We start from the raw sequence: 26,939 nt of genomic DNA on the forward strand, positions 1-26,939 counted from the left end.
AAAGGTCAGGATACAATGAAACCTGTAGGAGTCGGTTATTGAATTTTATCTATGCTGGAAGATACAATACAAGTCTCCAATTCAGGTGACACGAAATATTAACTTATTGCCATACTCTGTCTCTGAGCGGCTTATAAAGTAACAGTCCCATCCGCCCAGGACTGCGAGATCACAAACTGGGAACTTGCTTATTCCTTCTATTATGTGGAAAAGTTAATTAATAAAAGTATTGTAAAACCTGCTCCGAGCAATCCAAGAAATTTTTTTTTAATAGGAGGTTATAACAAAATTAATTTTATTATTCCCGTACAGTGGTCTTTTAAAGTTTCTGAATCCTTCAAAATTTTCGAGATTTCTGCCTAAATTTGAGCTAAAACATATTGAGATTTTTATACTTCATAAAATTAGATAAAGAGAACCAGATCTACAAATGGGACAAAATATTAGGATTTGACTTTCTTTTTTATTGAGGAAAACCTTTAGGATTAGCAGTAAGGTGAAATTAGAGGCAGTTTGTTGTTTTCAATCAATGGGATGACAATCAGGTGTGAGTAGGCGACCTGTTTAAATAGCAGGGATTTATCTAAAACATGTTTGTGGAAGTGAATCATGGCAGGAAGAAAGGATACTTCTGAAGAGCGCCGAAGAATGATTATTTATGCTCATCAGGCTGAGAAAGGATATAAAACAATCTTTAAAGAGTTTGGATTTCACCATTCCACAGACAGATGGTGTACAATTGGAAAAAAAAAAATCCAAACTATTACTAATCTCCCCAGAAATCGTAGAACAACAAAGATTACTCCAAAAGCAAGCTGTATAATAGTTTGCAAAGTCACAAAGGAACCCAAGGTAACCTCTGAGAGACTAAAGGCTTCTTTTACATAAGTTAAAGGGAACCTGTCACCAGTAAAAAATGCAGATACAGTAAGTGGTTAATCTGAAGTTTAATAGCGTTATTAATCTTCACTTAGCCAAACACTGCAGAGAGAAAATTAACTTTACTATCCCCGGCAGCGTTTGGGTTTCAGTCATGAGGGTGGCACGGGTTCCGCTACCTCTCTGTAACCGCACCTCAGGCCCTGAGTAACCAGGGGGCACGGTTGCAGTCACCGATCTCTGTTACTGAACCTGGAATGCCGCCGGGGAGAATAAAGTTCATTTTCTCCCTGCATCGTTCAGGTAAGTGCGGGCGCCGAGAATGTTAACATTTTTAACCTGCAGATTAACCCCATATCTGAAGGTTAAAAGTATTTTTTTCAGGTGACAGGTTCCCTTTAGAGCACCACTCCAGCATTTTTTTCTTTATTTCAGCAATGGTCTGGTGCTACTAATCTAGCTTCCCTGTCCCTAGTAATATACTTACCAGCCGCTATCCTCAGTTGTTCTTGATGCCTCTCCAATCCCAATCCCCCATCTTGTGACTGTACCTTCTGACTTGACCGGATCGTCTGAACAAGCCAGATGGCTGCTAACAATGTTTTGTGGACAGATGAGACCAAGGAAATTCTATGTAAAATTCTGATGTAGTTTTAGATCAAAATTATGCCAGGAATCTGGAAAATTCGGAAGGGTTCACAAACTTTCAAGCTCCACTGTAGATAGATAATGAGGTAGATAATTATGAGCTAGATTCCAGATAAATAGTTATGAAACAGATAAGCGATACTAGATTCATAGATATGTTGTCCCTTTATTTCATGGTTCATGGGGATTTAAGAAGTTATGACAAAAAAAAAAAAAAATCACAATATGCAAGGAAGATCTTTAGAATGAAATGATCTAAACGTACAGAAATCTGCAAAAGTTTTAGCCAGGTTTGGAAACTAGGCGACACATGAAACTTTCAAAAACAGAAGTGTTAATAGTTTATTTTTATCAAGAAACTAAATGCAAAGTGCAAACAAAAATCTAAATCAAATCAGCATTTGGTGACCGCCCTTCGCCTTCATCACGTCTTCTCGTCACTTGCACATAGTTTTTGAAAGAACTCGGCAGGACATTCTTCCAAACATCTTGGAGAACAAACCCCAGATCTTCTATGTATGAGACTTGTACAAATCCTTCTGTCTCTTCATGTGATCCCATACAGACTGGATCATGCGAGATCAGGGTTCTGTGGGGGCCGGATCATCAGCTCCATGAATCTCTGATCTTAATGACTTTGACTGGATTTTTGGGGTCGTGGATTTTTGGCGCCATTCAAAACGTCGCCCTGATATTACATGATGGATAAGTATCTGCCTGGATTTCTCAGCACCGAGGAGATCACTATCCTGACCCCAACTCCATTTGCTCAACTGCAGCCACAAATATGCAGGATCCTCCACCATGCATTACTGCTCCTAAAGACCCTCATTTTTGTGCCGATCTCCAGCCCTTCAGAGAGCAAACTGCCTTCTAACACAGCCAAATATTTCAAATTTTGGCTCATCAGTCCAGAGCACCTGCTGACATTATTCTGCACCCTGGTTCCTATATTTTTTTGTGCATAGTTAAGTCACTTGACCATGTTTCCAGGCCAAAGTTATGTTTTTTTGCTACAGTTCTTCCATGAAGATGGGTGTAGTCAGGTCTCACTGACCGGGTCAGTTATGAGCTGATGGCACTTTTGAACATCTTCCAATTTCAAAGGAATTAAGCATGATGTGTTTTTCGTCTGCTGCACCAAAGTTCCTTGGCCACCAGTGCGTATATGGTCCTCAACATTGCCCATTCACTGGGGCTTATTCAAAATAGTTTGAACAGCTCATGGTGAAACCCCAGTCTGCTGTGAGACTTTTTTGGGAGAGACCTTGCTGATGCAGTATAACTACCTTGTAAGTATAATATATCCAAATATTTGAGCCTAATTAAATGGCACTTCTATGCAAAACAACATCCAACAAGACAGAGGAAGTTAAGCCATAAAATAGATAGCCTTTATTACTGCATAATAGCACAAATATAAAAACACTTTAAAAAGAGATACACGTCCAATACAGACTTACAAGGTAAATATGTAAATATATTTCCATATGGCAGAAAAGCACCATAGAGAAACATCAAATGTGCAAATGAATATAACAGTAAAGTGACCGTATAGAAATAACTTCCTCAATGATGTTATCTATGACTACTCTGCAGATATAGCCTATATTGCTGTAGGAATACAAGCATAAATGGTACAGACAAATATTCCCACTTAGGATGAGTATAGCATGTAATAGCCAATATAATAGTCCAACCAATAGATACGGCCTTAATAAACAATCATGTAATAAGATCACCAATAATCAAAGCCACAGCAGTTGCCACTGATATTAAACTGAACAGTGCATGTAGATGAAAAACATGCAGCCCATACTAATATGGAGCCAATGCCCATTTATAAAGAATGCACATATATAGCTGCAATGTAGAGACATACAGCCTCATAGAATAAAGATATAAATGTACAGTGACAGCACAGGTAAATATATGCATAAATTTAGTGAGATATATACACCTTATTATATTGCATAGTCGGGTGGCAAAAGAGACAGTGTATAGCTATAGTATGCTCCAGCTGAACGGGTAAACAATGACCCTATAAAGTGACCTCTACCACCGAACTAATACTGGGCATGACTAATGGCAAAAAAAGTACAGAGTGCATATGAGAAACATACAACCTTGTAAGGCGCAAGTCCCCGACGCGCGTTTCGCTCTAGCTTCGTCTCAGCAGAGTTTGGTTCTCCTCACCCAGTTGTAAGCCTCCTACATGGCTGTTTCTGTTTCAGTGAATGACCGTTTCAACTTATATATGTAAATTATCATTATCACCTGTCTGATATAATGAATTGCTGATACACTTGACTATAATCCAACAAAAATCCAGATTTTGCGCATGTGTACCTAGGCAAAGAGCAGTTACCAAACAATGATGAGATTTAGATTTCAATTTTGCTCATTCACTTCGCATTCTGTTAATAAAAATAAACTATTACATTCCTATTTTTTAAAGCAATCTTATTTTTGCAACATTTTTGCCAAACCTGCCTAAGACTTTTGCACAGCATGGCATATGTCTATATACTGCAGTCATGTGTACTATACAGCAGAGGTGACATTGAACATCAACCCATCACACTTCATATTCTCTTGACATTTTTTCCATTCTTTCGGTCACATTTCTGGGCGGTTTTCTACATTTAACTTTTGATTCGTGTAAAGTGTGGCATAGCTGTGAGCGCCATCTAGTGGTAGTCGTGAACAGTGCAACGGGACGCTCTGATGGGCGTATGGAGGGCGATCTGCATTTACGGACATGTCCTTTCTTACCTTTCCAGCTTGGCTTGAGATATCCTGAGATGAGTGGAGTCAGATGACTTTTACGTTCCTCTGTTGGCCTATCTTCAGACATCTCGAGCCAAGAGGAAAGGTATATTCTACCAGGATAGATTTTAATCCAAGGCTCCAGTATAGTATACCAATAAATGTAAATTGTTAATTACCTGTAATCATATATTGGGAAACTGTGTATGCAGCAAATCACTAATATACCTCCATTACCAGAATCACTCCCAGTATAACCAGTAATCCTCCACAAGGAAGACTGACCTACATGTGGCTTTATGGTGTTCATAAAAGTCTGATTACTGTGGGCCCCAGTTGTCCTGCCTATTTTTATGTATAAAGACCACACAAAACATGGCCGCCTCTCCATTACTGACTAGGACTGGGAAAAGGCAAAAGGTCTAGAACAGAAATGAAGAGGAGACAATCCATCCCATTAAACCGTCAGGGTTCCCGTTGTTTGGAATAAAGACTGATCCCACATTTATGGTCACGTCACCGCAGCTGAACAGGATTAAGAACTTCTTACTGCTGTCTGGGACCATTAATAGTTAAATATTGAGGGTGGTGAAGATCAGAGATGCCTGTCCTGACCAAAAAGGTAGCAGTGCATGTGTGGACTCTCTACTGAAATTTTTTGGAGGTTTCTGGAAGTGTTAACAACTTCAGAGAAGAATGAACTAACCATGGTCGTCTCTACATTGGTGGCCGGGACCAGGAATAGCTCATCACAACATCCTGATAAAGTCCTAATAAAGAAGTAGTCATCTTTCATAATGGCGATTCTTTGGGCTAAAGATTCATTAGTAATCATGGCCACCTCCCCGGTTTTGACTAGGATTAAGAATCCCTTTTTTCCTTAGACCATTGATTTGCAAGCTTCCAGTCTTTACTGGAAAAGCAGAACTGGTGGTCACTCTACTAACATGGATGGAAGGTTTCGAAGTGTTACCTCTCCTTTGTTGCCCGATACCAAGAATACTGCATTCCTATGATCTGTAATAAGAACGACTTCCAGTCTTGAATAGAAACAAGGAGATGGCACAAGAAAATGGTCCTCCATTACAATGAGTGTCAATAGTTCATAAGAATGAGCAGAAATGATGGCCTACACGTCGCTTAAGTCCAGGACCAAGAACGACTCATTTTCAGAGCCGGTGGAAGTCAAAATGTAAACTCTCCACTGCTGGAAACTGGTAACTCTACAGATTGGTGGTGGTCTTAGATGCCACTGTTGACCAGAAACATATCAGTACATGTGGACACGCCATTGAAATGGAACTGGAAAATTTTACATGTTCCATCAAGAATGGACCACACACTGCCATATGTTCATGGTTGACAGGACCAGGAATAGCTTTGGGGGTCGCATCTGCCAAACCGTTATGAACTAAACACTCTTTAAAAGGGTTGTCCACTACTTAGTTTAAACATAGGAATATTGGTCCTTACAAAAAAAAAAACTCTCGCCTACTGCACCCACCCCGGTTGCTTCTTTGTACTGCTGCCGGTGTTCCTGGTCCCCGCTAGTATGGATTCCTCTTTTGTTGGGGGCATTAGGTGACTCCAATGGCAATTGAACTGGGCAGTATGTTAGCGGTCACTAAACGCCTCCACTGGAAGAGGAAGCCATGAGACCGGCAGGTGGGGACATCAGCAGCAGGACAGAGGAGCAGCAAGGCTATGTGACTTTATTTTGTAAGGTGCCACCTAGGGTACATTTTCAAAAGTAAAGATATTGGCCAACTCCTTTAGTATTCCATTCATTGCACTGCATTATAATGGAAGTTGACATTGGTTGGTATCGACTCCTATGAGCATTTTAACAGTTGAGTTTGCAGTAACAAATAAGAAGATATGGGAAATTCTGGATAACAAGACATTGCTGTCAGAATGAGAAGAGCGGCCCCTCGGGAGCGTCCTCATCTCCTGTACTTGGCGCACTGACAGGGTCTTATCCAGCACACTTACTATTCCAGCACTAGTGATAAGCCCCTGTGATAACCCAGTCTATGGGCTTCATTAATTCCACCGGGATTTCTTCTCCCAAATCAAGGTCTTTATACAGAGGACACAAACTCTACATTGTTCGAGAAGTAAAAATATAAGAATACTTAGGAAGTGTCTTTTTACAATCCAGTCCCATAGAGTCTGCATGAAAATCAGCTGTTTATATTCTGTTCCAGCAGACCACCTGTCCTGGTGGCTCCAGTGCCGGGCTTTGCTTCCTCCTTCTCTGGTGGCCGGCTACACAGTAACACGGCCTGCACCTCTATCGTTACTCTTCTAAGTTGTATTAGGAGGGCTGGGGTGGCAGGACACTCACTGGTTTGAGGTTCTTGCTGGCTAACAAATTCTTGAACTTGTATGTCAGTGCCACTAGATAAACCCACTGGGCTCTGCAACATATCCTCCAATGGGTGCATTCTGACAAACTCTTCTCTGCTCTATCGCACACACAGCTGCGCGGTAACCATGTGCCTGTCTGCATACATGGCTCTTCCGTTCTATGGTGCATGTCTGCATTTGGCTCTGCTGTTCTAAGTTATCCGCGTGCACGCTTGGCTCTTCTCTTCCACGTGACGTCCAGCATATCCAGCTCCTCTGTTCCATATTCTGTTGTGAAAATTCAGCTCCGCTGTTCCACCCAACATTGTGTACTGACCAGCCTATCCAGCTTTGCCGTTTTATGTGCAGTCCAACTTATCCAGCTTTGTTATACCTCGTTGCACCAACTACTTACAATAACAGTCATTTTGACCAAGGGTGCCCAAACTTTTACATGCTGCTGTATCCTACGAGGACTCCTGGGAAAAAGAGTTGGCAAAATTATGGGCGACACCAAATCCTCCTTCTAGAAAATGAACATTGGAAGAGTGAAGATTCTTTTCACCGCTGCAGTTTTCCTCTCGGAAGATCTTACTTGAAAGTTGGCTGGTCCAATGGCCAAGACCAAGGTGGTGTTCTGCTTGGTGGAGAAGCCCGGTCTCTTCAGCACAAACCGGAGAGAGAGCGCCACCTTCATCTATATCAGGTACTGCAGCTCAGCTCCAATCCATTATACAGTTAGGTCCATATATATTTGGACAGAGACAACATTTTTCTAATTTTGGTCCTAGACATTACCACAATGAATTTTAAACAAAACAATTCAGATGCAGTTGAAGTTCAGACTTTCAGCTTTCATTTGAGGGTATCCACATTAAAATTGGATGAAGGGTTTAGGAGTTTCAGCTCCTTAACATGTGCCACCCTGTTTTTAAAGGGACCAAAAGTAATTGGACAATTGACTCCAAGGCTATTTCATGGACAGGTGTGGGCAATCCCTTCGTTATGTCATTCTCAATTAAGCAGATAAAAGGCCTGGAGTTGATTTGAGGTGTGGTGCTTGCATTTGGAAGGTTTTGCTGTGAAGGAAACATGCGGTCAAAGGAGCTCTCCATGCAGGTGAAACAAGCCATCCTTAAGCTACAAAAACAGAAAAAACCCATCCGAGAAATTGCTACAACATTAGGAGTGGCAAAATCTACAGTTTGGTACATCCTGAGAAAGAAAGAAAGCACTGGTGAACTCATCAATGCAAAAAGACCTGGGCGCCCACGGAAGACAACAGTGGTGGATGATCGCAGAATAATCTCCATGGTGAAGAGAAACCCCTTCACAACAGCCAACCAAGTGACCAACACTCTCCAGGAGGTAGGCGTATCAATACCCAAATCTACCATAAAGAGAAGACTGCATGACAGTAAATACAGAGGGTTCACTGCACGGTGCAAGCCACTCATAAGCATCAAGAATCAAAAGGCTAGACAGGACTTTGCTAAGAAACATCTAAAAAATCCAGCACAGTTCTGGAAGAACATTCTTTGGACAGATGAAACCAAGACCAACCTCTACCAGAATGATGGAAAGAGAAAAGTATGGCGAAGGCGTGGTACAGCTCATGATCCAAACCATACCACATCATCTGTAAAACACGGCGGAGGCAGTGTGATGGCTTGGGCATGCATGGCTGCCAGTGGCACTGGGTCACTAGTGTTTATTGATGATGTGACACAGGACAGAAGCAGCCGGATGAATTCTGAGGTATTCAGAGCCATACTGTGTGCTCAGATCCAGCCAAATGCAGCCAAACTGATTGGTCGTCGTTTCATACTACAGATGGACAATGACCCAAAACATAAAGCCAAAGCAACCCAGGAGATTATTAAAGCAAAGAAGTGGAATAATCTTGAATGGCCAAGTCAGTCACCTGATCTCAACCCAATTGAGCATGCATTTCACTTGTTAAAGACTAAACTTCAGACAGAAAGGCCCACAAACAAACAGCAACTGAAAACCACCGCAGTGAAGGCCTGGCAGAGCATCAAAAAGGAGGAAACACAGCGTCTGGTGATGTCCATGAGTTCAAGACTTCAGGCAGTCATTGCCAACAAAGGGTTTTCAGCCAAGTACTAGAAATCAACATTTTATTTACAATTATTTAATATGTCCAATTACTTTTAGTCCCTTTAAAAACAGGGTGGCACATGTTAAGGAGCTGAAACTCCTAAACCCTTCATCCAGTTTTAATGTGGATACCCTCAAATGAAAGCTGAAAGTTTGAACTTCAACTGCATCTGAAGTGTTTTGTTTAAAATTCATTGTGGTAATGACTAGAACCAAAATTAGAAAAATGTTGTCTCTGTCCAAATATATATGGCCCTAACTGTATAGGGAAGAGTTGAAATATTAGGCATGGGGCATTACCAGAAGGGGGAAAAAAAAGCTCTGGCGCACCACTCCGCATTTATTCCCAAATCAACCATTTTGCCGTCTGTAACCCATGAAGACACATCTGTGTGCATGGCAGCTGTGTACACATCACAATATGATGTTTTAAACTAAGACTTTTGTGGAGTTATTAGATTTTGTTTTGTTATTATAGCATTGCATTGTTGCAAAAGAGTGCACACCCTTTAAGCAGTGCAGCCCCAACGCTCAGGCATATTTGGCGGTGAAGCGGGCGATGACAGCTTCGTTTTCCTGAAGGTCATTAGAATAAATAGATTATAGAGAAATCTTGAAACATTCATAATCCACAAAAAAGGAGAATAAGAGAGCGCGGGAACTCGCTGCGAGGGATCTGTGCCACGTGACCCGCGGCCGTCCGGAGGATCCTAATAACATTTCCCGTTTCATTACGCGGCCGATGTCGGGTGAGCGCACGAAGCGTCTTCACCTTCATAGATGGCGGCTGCAGGCTCCTCGCTTCCCTCCACCAAATACAGACAGGTCTCTGATTACCGACGCCCAGGACCGGACGTTGTGACTAGGAGACAGGAGAAGTGTTTCCTAAATAAACACCCACCTCCTTAAAGGAACATCACATCCAAAGTCTATTGTTCCCTGTTATCAGCTACCTTAGGTCAGTGGTGCGCCATGGGTTGCCAGCGACCGGGGCAAGGCAAGTATTTGCACCCCCCAATATGAGAACTGTTCACGCTCCCTCGGCACATGTACGGTAAGAGGAGGAAAACACTGCTAAGCGCAGCAGCCAAAAACTAACTCATCTCCTCCACTGCTGCGCTCTGCATAGGCAGCTCAAGGCGGGCACTCATTGTGCATTTGTAGGCACGATTACGTCACAGCGCAGCATACATGGGAAAGAGGCAGAGGGTGAAATTTCACACCCCCCATAGACTGTGGCACATGGGGAAACGGCCCACAACCCGCTGTGCCACCGTCTCAGGTTGGTAAGAGGCTTCATCAATGCAGAAGAGCAGAAAAGTCAGCGACTCACATGATGACGACATGAGGTCTACTCTCTTTCAGGAAGGTTTTCTACGAGGTTTTGGAGGTGTCTGCCAGAATTTCTTTATCCAGAAGAGTATTTGTGGGGTTACACCCTGATGTTGGCGGGAGGCCGGGGTCTCACTCTCCATTATAGGATGGGGCTGAGGTCCGGGCTCTGTGCAGCCACTCATGTCCCCCCCCATGTCTGTATGGAGCTTGTGCACTGGGCACAGTCATGGGGGACAGATAAGGGTCTTCCCTAAACTGTTCCCACAAAGCTGAAGATACAATTGTCCATAATGTCTTGTGCTGAAAATTAAGATTTCCCTTCCTAAGGGTCCGAGGCCGTCCCCTGATAACATCCCCATAGCATCATCCTCCTCCACCATCTGTACAGGGGCACAATGCAGTCAGGGGGTAACGTCCTCCTGGGATCACCAAACCCAGACTCCTCCATCAGACGCAGATAGAGAAGTGTGATCCGTCACTGCACAGAACACGTCTCCTCCAGAGTCCAGTGGTGGCGGCTTTACACCACTCCATCCGATGCTCGGCATTGTGCTTGGTGATATAAGGCGGCATGCAGCTGCTCGGTCATCAAGCTCCCGGCAGGGGGCGCAGTGTTTGTGAAGATGTTATACCCGGGGAGGTCTGGACTCTGCAGTTATGAGGTCAGCAGAGCGGTGGTGACGTTTTTGCCCTCTGATCCTCAACACTCGGCCCCCCCACTCTGCAATGTTACGGGGTCTCCACCTCATGGCTTAGTTCCTGCGGTTCCTTACACGTCTCAATAATATCACTCACAGGTGATGGGGGAAGATTCAGGAGGAAGAAATGTCATGAATGGACTTGTTATATCAGTGACTCCTATTACAGGACCGTGCTGGGATCAGTGGGCTCTGGACCACCGGCTGTTCTGTCATATGGTAATAAATTAAGATGGCATGTGGGAGTCCGGAGGTTATACACGGGGGGATGGGGCTGAAGAAGAAACCAGAATTCAATAACACATGCACAAAATATCCACATATGGTGTATAAGTATTAAAGTAACGTATGTACAGTGACTGCACCAGCAGAATAGTGAGTGCAGCTCTGGAGTATAATACAGGATGTAACTCAGGATCAGTAATGTAATGTATGTACACAGTGACTGCACCAGCAGAATAGTGAGTGCAGCTCTGGAGTATAATACAGGATGTAACTCAGGATCAGTAATGTAATGTATGTACACAGTGACTCCACCAGCAGAATAGTGAGTGCAGCTCTGGAGTATAATACAGGATGTAACTCAGGATCAGTAATGTAATGTATGTACACAGTGACTGCACCAGCAGAATAGTGAGTGCAGCTCTGGAGTATAATACAGGATATAACTCAGGATCAGTAATGTACTGTATGTACACAGTGACTACACCAGCAGAATAGTGAGTGCAGCTCTGGAATATAATACAGGATGTAACTCAGGATCAGTAATGTAATGTATGTACACAGTGACTCCACCAGCAGAATAGTGAGTGCAGCTCTGGAATATAATACAGGATGTAACTCAGGATCAGTAATGTAATGTATGTACACAGTGACTGCACCAGCAGAATAATGAGTGCAGCTCTGGAGTATAATACAGGATGTAACTCAGGATCAGTAATGTTCTTATTATTCCGGTATTTATAGTATTGATCGGTGATATCAGGTTACGATTATGCAGAATTGGAGCAGTTATTTATGTAGCGCCTCGTTCAGTTCCCTGGGCGGCGTGCCTTACATACATGGTAGGTCACCTATGAACCCACTTTCTTCAGACTCTTTTGATGTGTTCGGCACGAGCTCATTCTACAGACGTCTCCTGCTGAAAGCATTGAAAACACAAGGTCTTCACCGATGGCAGCTCCGCCATTAGGAGCCATAGAAGACAGTTCCTTCCGAGCGCATTTATCCCCTGTGTTCTCTTCGGCGACTTTCTTTATACCGAGTCAATGAAAAATAAAAGCCATGAAAGGAGCGAGTTTTATCCCGCAGGTTTATATAGGATTCAGCATTGGATTATCTAACATAGAAAATATTCCGGACTATCAGGCGCCAGATTAAATGTCGCTTTGCTTATGTTATCGCTGAATAAATACTCTACAGGTATAATTTATATAATGTTCCATATCCTCTAATCATCCGCAATAATCAAGTCTCAAACAGTGAATTAAAGGAATTTCAATACTAATACAGATAAGATTACAATTATTATTTAATAATGCGCAATGTCACCCCGAATGTAAAGTCACCCCTGACAGCGTAAACCTCAAAGGGCTGACGATCGTGATAAGGGAACAGTAGGTTTAGAAATGGAAACTGTCTATAAAGTGAAAGTCTTCAGACCTTAAAGAATACCTGTCATTTTAGGAGCCTTTTCAGAATAAAAACTAAGGAATAACATTAACACCCTAATTAACACTCTAATTTTCAGTTGCCTCTGAGCTTGTGGGCGACATGATGTCTCCCATACACAGCACACACAAACATGAGGGTTTCTTGCTCTGTTGTCTTTAAGTAGCTTATGTTCTGAAGCAGCAGCATCACATCATGTTACACATCACTACTGAGCAGTGTAGTGCTGAATACAGCTTTGGAGTGAGAATAACTGCTATGATGTCTCCCAAAGCACACACAGACATGAGGGACTCCAGCTCTTCAGTCATCTCTATGTAGCTCATGTTTTGCAGCAACAGAAACACAATATAGAGCAGTATTGAGCTGTGTAGCTGTGAATCCAGTTCTGGGGTTGAGACCAGTTGCTATGATGTCTCTCAAACACAGGGCACAAAGACATGAGGGATTCCTTCTCTCTTCTCTCTAAGTTGCTCAAGTCCTGAAGAAGCTATTCCAGCACAATATACATTAGCATTGAGCTGTGTAGCTGTGACTCAAGCTCTGTACTGAGACTAGCTACTATGATGTCTCTCAACACAGTGCACACAAATGAAGGATTCCTACTCTCCTGTCTCTAAGTAGCCAATTTTCAGAAGCAGCAGAACAATTTACAGCAGTATTTAGGTGTGCAGTTGTGAATTCAGCTCTAAGATGAGACTAGCGGCTATGTCTCCCAAACACAGTGCACACAGACATGAGGAATTCTGGCTCTCATGAGGTCTCCCAAACAATACTGTGTTTGGGAGACCTCATGACAGCTAGTCTCACCCCAGTGCTGCACAGTACTCTTTTCTCTAAGTAGCTGATGTTCTGAAGCAGCAGCAGCACCATATACAAAAGTATTGAATTGTTGAGCTGTGAATCCAGCTCTGGAATGAAACTAGCTGCAATGATATCTCTCAAACACAGTGCACATGGACATGCTCTCCTGTCTGTAAGCAGCTCATATTATAGAGTAGCAGCAGCATGGAGGACAATACACAGCAGTATTGAGCTGTGTAGCTGTGAATCCAGTTCTGGGGTTGAGACCAGTTGCTATGATGTCTCTCAAACACAGGGCACACAGACATGAGGGATTCCTTCTCTCCTCTCACTAAGTTGCTCAAGTCCTGAAGAAACTATACCAGCACAATATACATTAGCATTGAGCTGTGCAGCTGTGAATCCAGCTCTGGGGTGAGACTAGCTACTATGATGTCTCTCAGCACAGTGCACACTAATGAAGGATTCCTCACTGTTCATTTGCTCCATGTATCAGTCTGCATTGAGCCTGAATGTTCACAGTATCCTATCCTCTCCATTTTTAGGTCTTGTTCACCTTGAAGTCCTGGGGGTCTAACTGACAGGATATTGCCTACACTGTACACCATTTTGGCAAAGTGTCAGCTGTAAGAAGGCATAAAGACAGGGTGAGTTTACTTAGGAAGTTGCAGATGATCAGATGTAACACAATCTGAAATATAGAGCGTTGGCGCCACCTTGTGGTAGGAACAACATATAAAATATATAATTCCATAAATTCTCCTCTACGTAGAGACTCCTGGGTTAATAATACGAAGTAAAGGAAAGGAGAAAGAAGGTCACACAGGTGTAATACATTGCAATATAAAAAAATATTATATAACTATTATTATATGTATTGATCTCTGGGGTCTGATTGCTGGAACCCCCTCTAAACTCAAGAACGGGGTCTTTATGCAACTGAGCTCTATACATTCTCTAGGGCAGAGCTCGGCGATCCCATATAGGATGAGTGGAGGAAAAGTGCGCATGCTCGACCCCTGCTCCATTCAGTGGGTGGGGTTCTCAACGGTAAGAGCAGCAGCGATCGATAGCCCGCTATACAAGTGGTCTTCCGTTTTTTTCTTTTTTTAAACCCTCTCCCCGGCTGCAGCTGCCCGCCTCACCCTCCCCAAGTTCAGACCTGAGTCCCCACTGCTGCTCTCAGAGTCTGTGATCGTCTGCAGTGCTGACACCTAGTTGACAACGCTGCAGCCAATCATCTCCACCTAAGTTGCCGCTGAGCTCACTGATTGGCTGCAGCGCTGTCTGAGTGACATTGACACTGGTGCCTGGCATAACTCTTCAGCTGTCCTCTTGCACTAAAAAGACACCAGAAGTCACAAGAGCACAAATCGACCTCCTTACAAGTCTCCGGCCAACGGACAAGGAATCAAGGAAGATGTGGAACATTCCCAATGAAAAACTTTCTGGCCTTTTTTTTTTTTTTTTGGATAAACGTGATCAATCCCTTGAAACACGGCAACCGTGGATTCCGGAGACGGATGGCGGGCTGCCATTGTAGCCGTGAACTTGTTACATACTGTAGTACTGAAGTCTATAAGGTGATCAAGCGACCACAGTTTCATGTCCCCTAAGGGCACGTTAAAAAAAAAGGAAAAAAATAAAAATTTTAAATAGTAAAACAAATAAAATTGCAATCACCACCTTTTCCAGCTTAAAAATTAAAGACATTATTAAATTATATTCAGTCCATAAAAGAAGAACAAAATAGAAACACCAGAACTGATTAGCGTCATTCAAAGGGAAAACATATAATGCAGCGTTAACTCCTCCGCTGCAGCTTTTTACATGCTGGTTCTATTATATCACATGTATCTACTGCCACCTGGTGGTAAACCTCAGTATTGCTCACCAGGCTCAGAATTCGTGAATTTGGTGGACTTTACACTTCCGTCAAAATCGAACTTTGTATTCAAAATTTTCCTCGCTTTCAACATCTTTGTTTGCTCTCGGTGTACAGGAACAGCTGGCTTTACATTTAGGGCCTGAATATTTTGCGCACAGCTGAGGGTTTGCTACAAGAATTCCTGCTCCCTCCCGCCCCTGGGGGTCAGTACTTCCTACACTGTGTATTCTACGCCCGTTCAGTGCGGTGTATACAGTTATCAGGAAGGCAGAGTCGCTAGAGCTATATATGAGGCCGCCCAGACATTTAAAGTCTACGGGGGGGGTCAGAAGTAGTTAAGAAGACAGGGAGGGGAGAGGAGGGGGATGCAGCTGCAGCTTCTCAATATTGCAATAAATCCGCAAGAATGAAACGTAGAGACGACTGGCTCTGAGCCCAACGCTCGGCTCTGACATCACGCCGTGATCATCCCACCCAGCAAGTGTGTAAAGGGAAAATGATCATTTACAGGGACCCGTGGGAGGAGAGAGAAAGCCTGAGGTCTGCAGATGGGGATCGTCCCCGGGACTACCAGTACCTCCCATTCCTTCATGAACAGTTTGGCTTCGGACTGCCCCACGCTCTTGTGTCTCCTGAACTCGTCTCTCACATACTGGTCTCCCAGGGCTTTCAGGTGCAGCGGTAACGCCCGGTGCAGCAGGAGGATCTTCTTGTACAGAGCTCGGACCTGCGACACGTGAGACGCCATCCCTGGCGCGGACCTGCAGCAAACACAAGAGACAGAAGAGAGAAACCGCCCAGAGCAGTGCATGATGGGAGGTCCACTGGTCATGTGACCACTCACAGGAACTCTACTCTGCCCCCAGGAGTCAAAACTTAGTACAAGTGCTCACTGCCCTGGTGACCAGGGGGACACCGATAGTGGACACATGGCGGAAAACTGGCAGGTGATGGTCATGTGATACGGGTGCGAGGAAACTGGCACTGTCATAGGTGCGCTGGCTGGCACAGTGTGGGGACGCGGGATCACTGGCACCCGTAAAGGAACAGAGATAACACCTGTGGCGGGCACTCGTCAGGGCAGCAACCTCTTCAAGGGGGGCGGGAGAACTGTGGCTGGTACTGCTCAGGGGATCACCAGTAGCAGGCACTATATAGGGTGGGGGACCCCTGTGGCTGGCACTATATAGGGTGGGGGACCCCTGTGGCTGGCACTATATAGGGTGGGGGACCCCTGTGGCTGGCACTATATAGGGTGGGGGACCCCTGTGGCTGGCACTCTTTAGGGTGGGGGACCCCTGTGACTGGCACTATATAGGGTGGGGGACCCCTGTGGCTGCCACTATTTAGGGTGGGGGACCCCTGTGGATTGCACTCTTTAGGGTGGGGGACCACTGTGGCTGGCACTCTTTAGGGTGGGGGACCCCTGTGACTGGCACTATATAGGGTGGGAGACCCCTGTGGCTGCCACTATTTAGGGTGGGGGACCCCTGTGGCTGGCACTCTTTAGGGTGGGAGACCCCTGTGACTGGCACTATATAGGGTGGGAGACCCCTGTGGCTGGCACTATTTAGGGTGGGGGACCCCTGTGGCTGGCACTCTTTAGGGTGGGGGACCCCTGTGGCTGGCACTATATAGGGTGGGAGACCCCTGTGGCTGCCACTATTTAGGGTGGGGGACCCCTGTGGCTGGCACTCTTTAGGGTGGGGGACACCTGTGGCTGGCACTCTTTAGGGTGGGGGACACCTGTGGCTGGCACTCTTTAGGGTGGGGGACCCCTGTTGCTGGCAATATTTAGGGTGGGGGACCCCTGTGGCTGGCACTCTTTAGGGTGGGGGACACCTGTGGTTGGCACTCTTTAGGGTGGGGGACCCCTGTGACTGGAACTATATAGGGTGGGAGACCCCTGTGGCTGCCACTATTTAGGGTGGGGGACCCCTGTGGATTGCACTCTTTAGGGTGGGAGACCCCTGTGGCTGGCACTCTTTAGGGTGGGAGACCCCTGTGGCTGGCACTCTTTAGGGTGGGGGACCCCTGTGACTGGCACTATATAGGGTGGGAGACCCCTGTGGTGGCCACTCTTTAGGGTGGGGGACACCTGTGGCTGGCACTCTTTAGGGTGGGGGACCACTGTGGCTGGCACTCTTTAGGGTGGGGGACACCTGTGGCTGGCACTCTTTAGGGTGGGGGACACCTGTGGCTGGCACTCTTTAGGGTGGGAGACCCCTGTGGCTGGCACTCTTTAGGGTGGGAGACCCCTGTGGCTGGCACTCTTTAGGTTGGGGGACCCCTGTGGCTGGCAATATTTAGGGTGGGGGACCCCTGTGGCTGGCACTCTTTAGGGTGGGGGACACCTGTGGTTGGCACTCTTTAGGGTGGGGGACCCCTGTGGCTGGCACTCTTTAGGGTGGGCGACACCTGTGGATTGCACTCTTTAGGGTGGGGGACCCTTGTGGCTGGCACTATTTAGGGTGGGGGACCCCTGTGGCTGGCACTATTTAGGGTGGGGGACCCCTGTGGATTGCACTCTTTAGGGTGGGGGACCCTTGTGGCTGGCACTATTTAGGGTGGGAGACCCCTGTGGCTGGCACTATTTAGGGTGGGGGACACCTGTGGCTGGCACTATTTAGGGTGGGGCACCCCTGTGGATGGCACTCTTTAGGGTGGGGGACCCCTGTGGCTGGCACTATTTAGGGTGGGGGACCCCTGTGGCTGGCACTCTTTAGGGTGGGGGACCCCTTTGGATTGCACTCTTTAGGGTGGGAGACCCCTGTGGCTGGCACTCTTTAGGGTGGGGGACCCCTGTGGCTGGCACTCTTTAGGGTGGGGGACCCCTGTGGCTGGCACTATTTAGGGTGGGGGACACCTGTGGTTGGCACTCTTTAGGGTGGGAGACCCCTGTGGCTGGCACTCTTTAGGGTGGGAGACCCCTGTGGCTGGCACTCTTTAGGGTGGGGGACCCCTGTGGCTGGCACTCTTTAGGGTGGGAGACCCCTGTGGCTGGCACTCTTTAGGGTGGGAGACCCCTGTGGCTGGCACTATTTAGCGTGGGAGACCCCTGTGGCTGGCACTATTTAGCGTGGGGGACCCCTGTGGCTGGCACTATTTAGGGTGGGGGACCCCTGTGGATTGCACTCTTTAGGGTGGGGGACCCCTGTGGCTGGCACTATTTAGGGTGGGGGACCCCTGTGGCTGGCACTATTTAGGGTGGGGGACCCCTGTGGCTGGCACTATTTAGAGTGGGAGACCCCTGTGGCTGGCACTATTTAGGGTGGGGGACCCCTGTGGCTGGCACTCTTTAGGGTGGGAGACCCCTGTGGCTGGCACTATTTAGCGTGGGAGACCCCTGTGGCTGGCACTATTTAGCGTGGGGGACCCCTGTGGCTGGCACTATTTAGGGTGGGGGACTCCTGTGGATTGCACTCTTTAGGGTGGGGGACCCCTGTGGATTGCACTCTTTAGGGTGGGGGACCCCTGTGGCTGGCACTCTTTAGGGTGGGAGACCCCTGTGGTTGGCACTCTTTAGGGTGGGGGACCCCTGTGGCTGGCACTATTTAGCGTGGGGGACCCCTGTGGATTGCACTCTTTAGGGTGGGGGACCCCTGTGGCTGGCACTATTTAGGGTGGGGGACCCCTGTGGCTGGCACTATTTAGAGTGGGGGACTCCTGTGGCTGGCACTATTTAGCGTGGGGGACCCCTGTGGATTGCACTCTTTAGGGTGGGGGACCCCTGTGGCTGGCACTATTTAGGGTGGGGGACCCCTGTGGCTGGCACTATTTAGGGTGGGGGACCCCTGTGGCTGGCACTATTTAGGGTGGGGGACCCCTGTGGCTGGCACTATTTAGGGTGGGAGACCCCTGTGGCTGGCACTATTTAGGGTGGGAGACCCCTGTGGCTGGCACTATTTAGGGTGGGGGACCCCTGTGGCTGGCACTATTTAGGGTGGGAGACCCCTGTGGCTGGCACTATTTAGGGTGGCAGACCCCTGTGGCTGGCACTATTTAGGGTGGCAGACCCCTGTGGCTGGCACTATTTAGGGTGGCAGACCCCTGTGGCTGGCACTATTTAGGGTGGGAGACCCCTGTGGCTGGCACTATTTAGGGTGGCAGACCCCTGTGGCTGGCACTATTTAGGGTGGGGGACCCCTGTGGCTGGCACTATTTAGGGTGGGAGACCCCTGTGGCTGGCACTATTTAGGGTGGCAGACCCCTGTGGCTGGCACTATTTAGGGTGGGGGACCCCTGTGGCTGGCACTATTTAGGGTGGCAGACCCCTGTGGCTGGCACTCTTTAGGGTGGTGGACCCCTGTGGATTGCACTCTTTAGGGTGGGGGACCCCTGTGGCTGGCACTATTTAGGGTGGTGGACCCCTGTGGCTGGCACTATTTAGCGTGGGGGACCCCTGTGGCTGGCACTATTTAGCGTGGGGGACCCCTGTGGATTGCACTCTTTAGGGTGGGGGACCCCTGTGGCTGGCACTATTTAGGGTGGTGGACCCCTGTGGCTGGCACTATTTAGCGTGGGGGACCCCTGTGGCTGGCACTATTTAGCGTGGGGGACCCCTGTGGATTGCACTCTTTAGGGTGGGGGACCCCTGTGGCTGGCACTATTTAGGGTGGGGGACCCCTGTGGCTGGCACTATTTAGGGTGGGGGACCCCTGTGGCTGGCACTATTTAGGGTGGGGGACCCCTGTGGCTGGCACTATTTAGGGTGGGAGACCCCTGTGGCTGGCACTATTTAGGGTGGGAGACCCCTGTGGCTGGCACTATTTAGGGTGGGGGACCCCTGTGGCTGGCACTATTTAGGGTGGGAGACCCCTGTGGCTGGCACTATTTAGGGTGGCAGACCCCTCTGGCTGGCACTATTTAGGGTGGGGGACCCCTGTGGCTGGCACTATTTAGGGTGGGAGACCCCTGTGGCTGGCACTATTTAGGGTGGCAGACCCCTGTGGCTGGCACTATTTAGGGTGGGGGACCCCTGTGGCTGGCACTATTTAGGGTGGGGGACCCCTGTGGCTGGCACTATTTAGGGTGGCAGACCCCTGTGGCTGGCACTATTTAGGGTGGGGGACCCCTGTGGCTGGCACTATTTAGGGTGGGAGACCCCTGTGGCTGGCACTATTTAGGGTGGCAGACCCCTGTGGCTGGCACTCTTTAGGGTGGTGGACCCCTGTGGCTGGCACTATTTAGGGTGGGGGACACCTGTGGCTGGCACTATTTAGGGTGGGGGACACCTGTGGCTGGCACTATTTAGGGTGGGAGACCCCTGTGGCTGGCACTATTTAGGGTGGGGGACACCTGTGGCTGGCACTATTTAGGGTGGGGGACACCTGTGGCTGGCACTATTTAGGGTGGTGGACCCCTGTGGCTGGCACTATTTAGGGTGGGGGACACCTGTGGCTGGCACTATTTAGGGTGGGAGACCCCTGTGGCTGGCACTATTTAGGGTGGCGGACCCCTGTGGCTGGCACTCTTTAGGGTGGTGGACCCCTGTGGCTGGCACTATTTAGGGTGGTGGACCCCTGTGGCTGGCACTATTTAGGGTGGTGGACCCCTGTGGCTGGCACTATTTAGGGTGGCAGACCCCTGTGGCTGGCACTATTTAGGGTGGGGGACCCCTGTGGCTGGCACTATTTAGGGTGGGAGACCCCTGTGGCTGGCACTATTTAGGGTGGCAGACCCCTGTGGCTGGCACTATTTAGGGTGGGGGACCCCTGTGGCTGGCACTATTTAGGGTGGGAGACCCCTGTGGCTGGCACTATTTAGGGTGGGGGACCCCTGTGGCTGGCACTATTTAGGGTGGGAGACCCCTGTGGCTGGCACTATTTAGGGTGGCAGACCCCTGTGGCTGGCACTATTTAGGGTGGGGGACCCCTGTGGCTGGCACTATTTAGGGTGGGAGACCCCTGTGGCTGGCACTATTTAGGGTGGGAGACCCCTGTGGCTGGCACTCTTTAGGGTGGTGGACCCCTGTGGCTGGCACTATTTAGGGTGGGGGACCCCTGTGGCTGGCACTATTTAGGGTGGTGGACCCCTGTGGCTGGCACTATTTAGGGTGGGGGACCCCTGTGGCTGGCACTATTTAGGGTGGGGGACCCCTGTGGCTGGCACTCTTTAGGGTGGGGGACCCCTGTGGCTGGCACTCTTTAGGGTGGGGGACCCCTGTGGCTGGCACTATTTAGGGTGGGGGACCCCTGTGGCTGGCACTATTTAGGGTGGGAGACCCCTGTGGCTGGCACTATTTAGGGTGGGGGACCCCTGTGGCTGGCACTATTTAGGGTGGGAGACCCCTGTGGCTGGCACTATTTAGGGTGGCAGACCCCTGTGGCTGGCACTATTTAGGGTGGGGGACCCCTGTGGCTGGCACTATTTAGGGTGGGAGACCCCTGTGGCTGGCACTATTTAGGGTGGGAGACCCCTGTGGCTGGCACTATTTAGGGTGGGAGACCCCTGTGGCTGGCACTATTTAGGGTGGGAGACCCCTGTGGCTGGCACTCTTTAGGGTGGTGGACCCCTGTGGCTGGCACTATTTAGGGTGGGGGACCCCTGTGGCTGGCACTATTTAGGGTGGTGGACCCCTGTGGCTGGCACTATTTAGGGTGGGGGACCCCTGTGGCTGGCACTATTTAGGGTGGGGGACCCCTGTGGCTGGCACTATTTAGGGTGGGGGACCCCTGTGGCTGGCACTCTTTAGGGTGGGGGACCCCTGTGGCTGGCACTATTTAGGGTGGGGGACCCCTGTGGCTGGCACTCTTTAGGGTGGGGGACCCCTGTGGCTGGCACTATTTAGGGTGGGGGACAGCATTCCATCCCTTGCTGATTCTGCTGTGGAATTTTCCATGCAGATTTTGGTAAATCAGCAGGTAAAATGACCGGCGTTTTACCTGCAGATTTAGTGCAATTTTTGTGAGGATTTCTATAATGGAGCAGATGTAAAACTGCAGCAGAACTGCACAAAAGAAGTGACATGCTGCAGTTTTAAATCTGCACCAAATCCGCAGCATGTGCACAGCGGTTTTTGTTTTACATAGCCTTAAATGGAGCTGTACATCACTTGCAGTTCTGCAGGGCCAAATCTGCTGCAGAAGAATCCGCACCGTGTGCACACAGCCGTAAGACGCTGCACAGTCTTACCAGCAACGCGATTTTCTTCTCTTTCCTTTTGACCTTTGCAGACACTGTACTTCCAGTTTTAGATAATCACATGACCACAGAGAGGCGGGGCCACACACCGGAAGTAACAGAGGCGCCATCTTTACTGTGGGTACAAGGCTGATGTGCAATATCAACATTGAGCTCCAGATGGCGCCCGTGTCCGTGCAGCAGATATATGTGACCCACGCTCGTGTCCGCCTCCTGTCAGTGATGAGACCTCCAGGAGGCCGCGCGCTGCCGTGGGCTGGGACTTGTAGTTCCCCAAGGTAAAAGAAAACGCTAAAGCTTGGTAAGTAAAAAAAACAACAAGCTGTCATCACACAGCTCTGTGAAAAGCGAGAAACGGGATAATTCTCAGATCATTAAAAAGGGGTTTTCCTGTGGAAAAATAGTAAAACTTTGAAAAATGCTAGAACTTGTTTTTTGCTGTAATCATCGATTCTAAAGGTCCACAGCTCTGTGTCCTGTGCACCGTCCCCCCAGCCCAGCACAGCGGCCGGAGAGGAGCTCTGGGAAGATGGGGCCACAAAGTGGGAAAGTGAGAGGCCATGGGGGGGTTGTGGAAAAGTAGTGAAGGGAAGGAAAGCTCCATAAGATCGGGGATCGTCATACTGAACATCAGAAGAAAGAAGTCAGAGAAACTGAATCCAGTGAGGAGAGGTCGGCAGTGTCCCCGCTGAGCCCTCCGAGGAAAGAGTAGTGTGCCGAAACATGGAACCACTGGGGACTACATCTCGGTCCTCACCCCGCTGCCCCACTGATCTAGCAGAGCAGTGTGTGTGAGTGTGTATTGATGTAGCAGAGCAGTGTGTGTGAGTGTGTATTGATGTAGCAGAGCAGTGTGTGTTGATGTAGCAGAGCAGTGTGTGTCGATGTAGCAGAGCTGTGTGTGTTGATGTAGCAGACCTGTGTGTATTGATGTAGCAGAGCAGTGTGTGTGTTGATGTAGCAGAGCTGTTGGTATTGATGTAGCAGAGCTGTTGGTATTGATGTAGCAGAACTGTGTGTATGTTGATGTAGCAGACCTGTGTGTATTGATGTAGCAGAGCAGTGTGTGTATTGATGTAGCAGAGCTGTTGGTATTGATGTAGCAGAGCTGTTGGTATTGGTGTAGCAGAGCTGTGTGTGTGTTGATGTAGCAGACCTGTGTGTATTAATGTAGCAGAGCAGTGAGTGTATTGATGTAGCAGAGCTGTTGGTATTGATGTAGCAGAGCTGTGTGTATGTTGATGTAGCAGACCTGTGTGTATTGATGTAGTAGAGCAGTGTGTGTTGATGTAGCAGAGCAGTGTGTGTTGCTGTAGCAGTGCTGTGTGTATTGATGTAGCAGAGCTGTGTGTATTGATGTAGCAGAGCTGTTGGTATTGATGTAGCAGAGCTGTGTGTATGTTGATGTAGCAGACCTGTGTGTATTGATGTAGCAGACCTGTGTGTATTGATGTAGTAGAGCAGTGTGTGTTGCTGTAGCAGAGCTGTGTGTATTGATGTAGCAGAGCTGTTGGTATTGATGTAGCAGAGCTGTGTGTATGTTGATGTAGCAGACCTGTGTGTATTGATGTAGCAGACCTGTGTGTATTGATGTAGTAGAGCAGTGTGTGTTGCTGTAGCAGAGCTGTGTGTATTGATGTAGCAGATCTGTGTGTATTGATGTAGCAGAGCTGTGTGTATTGATGTAGCAGAGCTGTTGGTATTGATGTAGCAGAGCTGTGTGTATGTTGATGTAGCAGAGCTGTGTGTATTGATGTAGCAGGACCTTGTTAGGGCAGGAGCAACTGCAGATGGTAGGACAGGACAGAGTGATGGAGGCTTCTCCTTCTATAGAGGTGACCTGGAGAACAGTCTGCTCCTCATGCAGGGTGTGTGCACACGGTGCGGAGTCTGCTGCGGTGTACAGTACCATTTTATTCAATGCAAAATAAAAAATGCTGCGGAAAATTCCAAGCGGAAACACAGCGGTTTGTTTTCCGCAGCATGTCTATTGTTTTGGCGGATCCGCAGCTGCAGTTTCCATTCCGACACACACAAATGTTCATTCTCTACCAGGGACAAAGTTTCCCACAAATCCGCACAGCGAAAGCGCAGCAGAATTCGCATCAAATACGCTGGAAAACCACAATGAATCTGCATCAAATCCGCAGGAAAACAGCATGCGCTTTGCCGAGCGTTTTCTGCCAAGAGATGCGGATTCTCTGCAGAAAAATCCCCAGGGTAATCTGCAACGTGTGCACACAGCCTTAGTCCAAGCAGCACCAGTCAGACACCTCGGCATTCTTACCTAAGGACGGGAAGGCTTTTCTGTGCTTTGTAGTATCCTGATAGTCGGTGTTAGGCTTGGATTTGCTGCTCTGATGTATTCTTTTATGATTTAATTAAAAGTTAATTTTTAATGGTATCCTCTAGTCTGGATGTGTTTATATTACTGAGGAGGTGCCCTGTTAAAGACAGAAACAAGGGCCATTTTTGCTTAATATTGTATATTAATGTAGCAGAGCTGTGTGTATAGATGTAGCAGAGCTGTGCATACTGATGGAGCAGAGCAGTGTATATTGATGGAGCAGAGCTCTGTATATTGACGTAGCAGAGCAGTGTACATATGGGTGTTTATTAATGTAGCAGAGCTGTGTGTACTGAGGTAGCAGAGCTGTGTGTGTATTGATGTAGCAGAACTCTGTATATTGATGTAGCAGAGCAGTGTATATATGGGTGTTTATTAATGTAGCAGAGCTGTGTGTGTACTGATGTAGCAGAGCTGTGTGTGTATAGATGTAGCAGAGCTGTGTATATTGATGGAGCAGAGCAGTGTATATTGATGGAGCAGAGCTTTGTATATTAATGTAGCAGAGCTGTGTGTGTACTGATGTAGCAGAGCTGTGTGTGTATTGATGTAGCAGAACTCTGTATATTGATGTAGCAGAGCAGTGTATATATGGGTGTTTATTAATGTAGCAGAGCTGTGTGTGTACTGATGTAGCAGAGCTGTGTGTATATTGATGTAGCAGAACTATGTATATTGATGTAGCAGAGCAGTGTATATTGATGTAGCAGTGCTGTGTGTGTATAGATGTAGCAGAGCTGTGTATATTGATGGAGCAGAGCAGTGTATATATGGGTGTTTATTAATGTAGCAGAGCTGTGTGTATACTGATGTAGCAGAGCTCTGTGCGTATCTGTATCAGGCTTGTCCTGGGTTTCCCAACAATGGCAGTGGCACCACCTCTTGTACCTGGCAGCTGTTGTAACAGGTCATGGTGGCGCCATGTGAACGATCTGACGGGATATCGACCTGCTGAATCCTGGATCATTACAATCTTACGTGTGTGGCAGTTTTATCGCTCAGCTATTTGGTCACATGTCTGAAAAAGACTTAAAAAAAAAGTAAAATTGTAGAAAATGACGTAAAATTGCTCCTGGACTGGGTCTGCAGATGAAACTTGTGAAATGTTGTTGAAAGGAGTAATTACACTAATAACATAAGTAATAATTATTATTCTTTCAATAAAAAAAACCTTACTGAAAAGCGTTCTGAACTGCGGCCAATGCAATCACATCTCGACACCCCCGCCCCTCCCCCGATAATTATAGATTCTATTAAACCTGTCCGATCAGGACTGAACGTGTAATTACGGCTAAGTACCTGGATCTGCAGGATTTCCCCATCACAAAACAAACAAAAAGTTGGTAAAAAACGATATTGCAATCAGATCTCGGTCTTACAGCTCGGACATAAAAGCGCAAGTAACACATCGGCGCTGTTGTACGGCTGCCATCACCCACCACTGCCGCCGCCACCCCTCCGCCTCGTGACTTCTCCCCAATATGTCACCTACATAAACACAGCTCGGTACAGTATACACTTTTCTCCTTTTCACATATTTGCTTCTAAGCCAAGAAAAATTGTAAACTATCCTTTCACTCTCCGCTTAAAAGCTTAGGTAAATCACGCCGACGTCGCGGCTCTGACTCCAACGGTTTGACTTTTGGGTTACTCTCCTAGGAAAGCCGGATGACGAATCATGGCAGATCTCATAGATGGTCACCCAGCTTTCCCACAGCCCTGAATGACAAAAAATGCAGTGATAGATTTACCATTTCCATGATACACAGGAAGGGGTGGGGGGCTCCAAAAGAAAGCGTAGAAATACTGAACTTCTGCGGAGTTGGACACTGTAAAATCCCTTTTCAACTTTTTTTCATTGCCATAAATAACATTGAGTCTTTGGAGAAAGATGGGTCAGTGTTGACTACATTTACCAGGTATCCTTAAAGGGAACCTGTCACCCCCCCAGGCGTTTTTAAGTATGCGTAGTAGTTCTCTGCGTCTCTCATGCCCAAGATTCCCAGCCCCACAGTGTGAATAAATCATAAGCGACTGCGGGGCGTGATCTCTGGCCGCGCGACCACGCAGGCGCGATAGGAAGGCCATGATGTGATGTGAGGGCACGAGCAGCACTAACTGCACATGCCCAAGAAAAGATATTACAGCGCAGGCCCAAGGAATTGAAATGAAGCTGAGGAGGCGGCGCCAAATTCAAAAGGAGGACATGACTGATGGATGCGAGGCGTCTGTGTCAGAGGGGGAAAGACCTGCCCCCAAAAATCAGGTATGTCTGACCAATTTTAAA

At 47.7% G+C, this 26,939-nt stretch overlaps 1 protein-coding gene across 1 annotated transcript in view; it reads right to left on the minus strand.

Annotated features, from left to right (window-relative positions):
• Positions 1-22,415, minus strand: part of SDHAF3 (succinate dehydrogenase complex assembly factor 3) — a 36,519-nt gene extending 14,104 nt beyond the window's left edge. The window contains exons 1-2 of the mRNA XM_073582082.1: positions 22,297-22,415; positions 15,740-15,923 (exon numbers count right to left, since the gene is read on the minus strand). Of these exons, the coding sequence (XP_073438183.1) occupies positions 15,740-15,923; positions 22,297-22,415 (303 nt within the window). The remainder of the gene's footprint in view (positions 1-15,739; positions 15,924-22,296) is intronic.
• Positions 22,416-26,939: the final 4,524 nt, after the last annotated feature.

The sequence above is a fragment of the Dendrobates tinctorius genome, unplaced genomic scaffold, assembly GCF_039654945.1.
Source record: "Dendrobates tinctorius isolate UK_male_01 unplaced genomic scaffold, ASM3965494v1 ptg000070l, whole genome shotgun sequence".
NCBI classification, from domain to species: domain Eukaryota; kingdom Metazoa; phylum Chordata; class Amphibia; order Anura; family Dendrobatidae; genus Dendrobates; species Dendrobates tinctorius.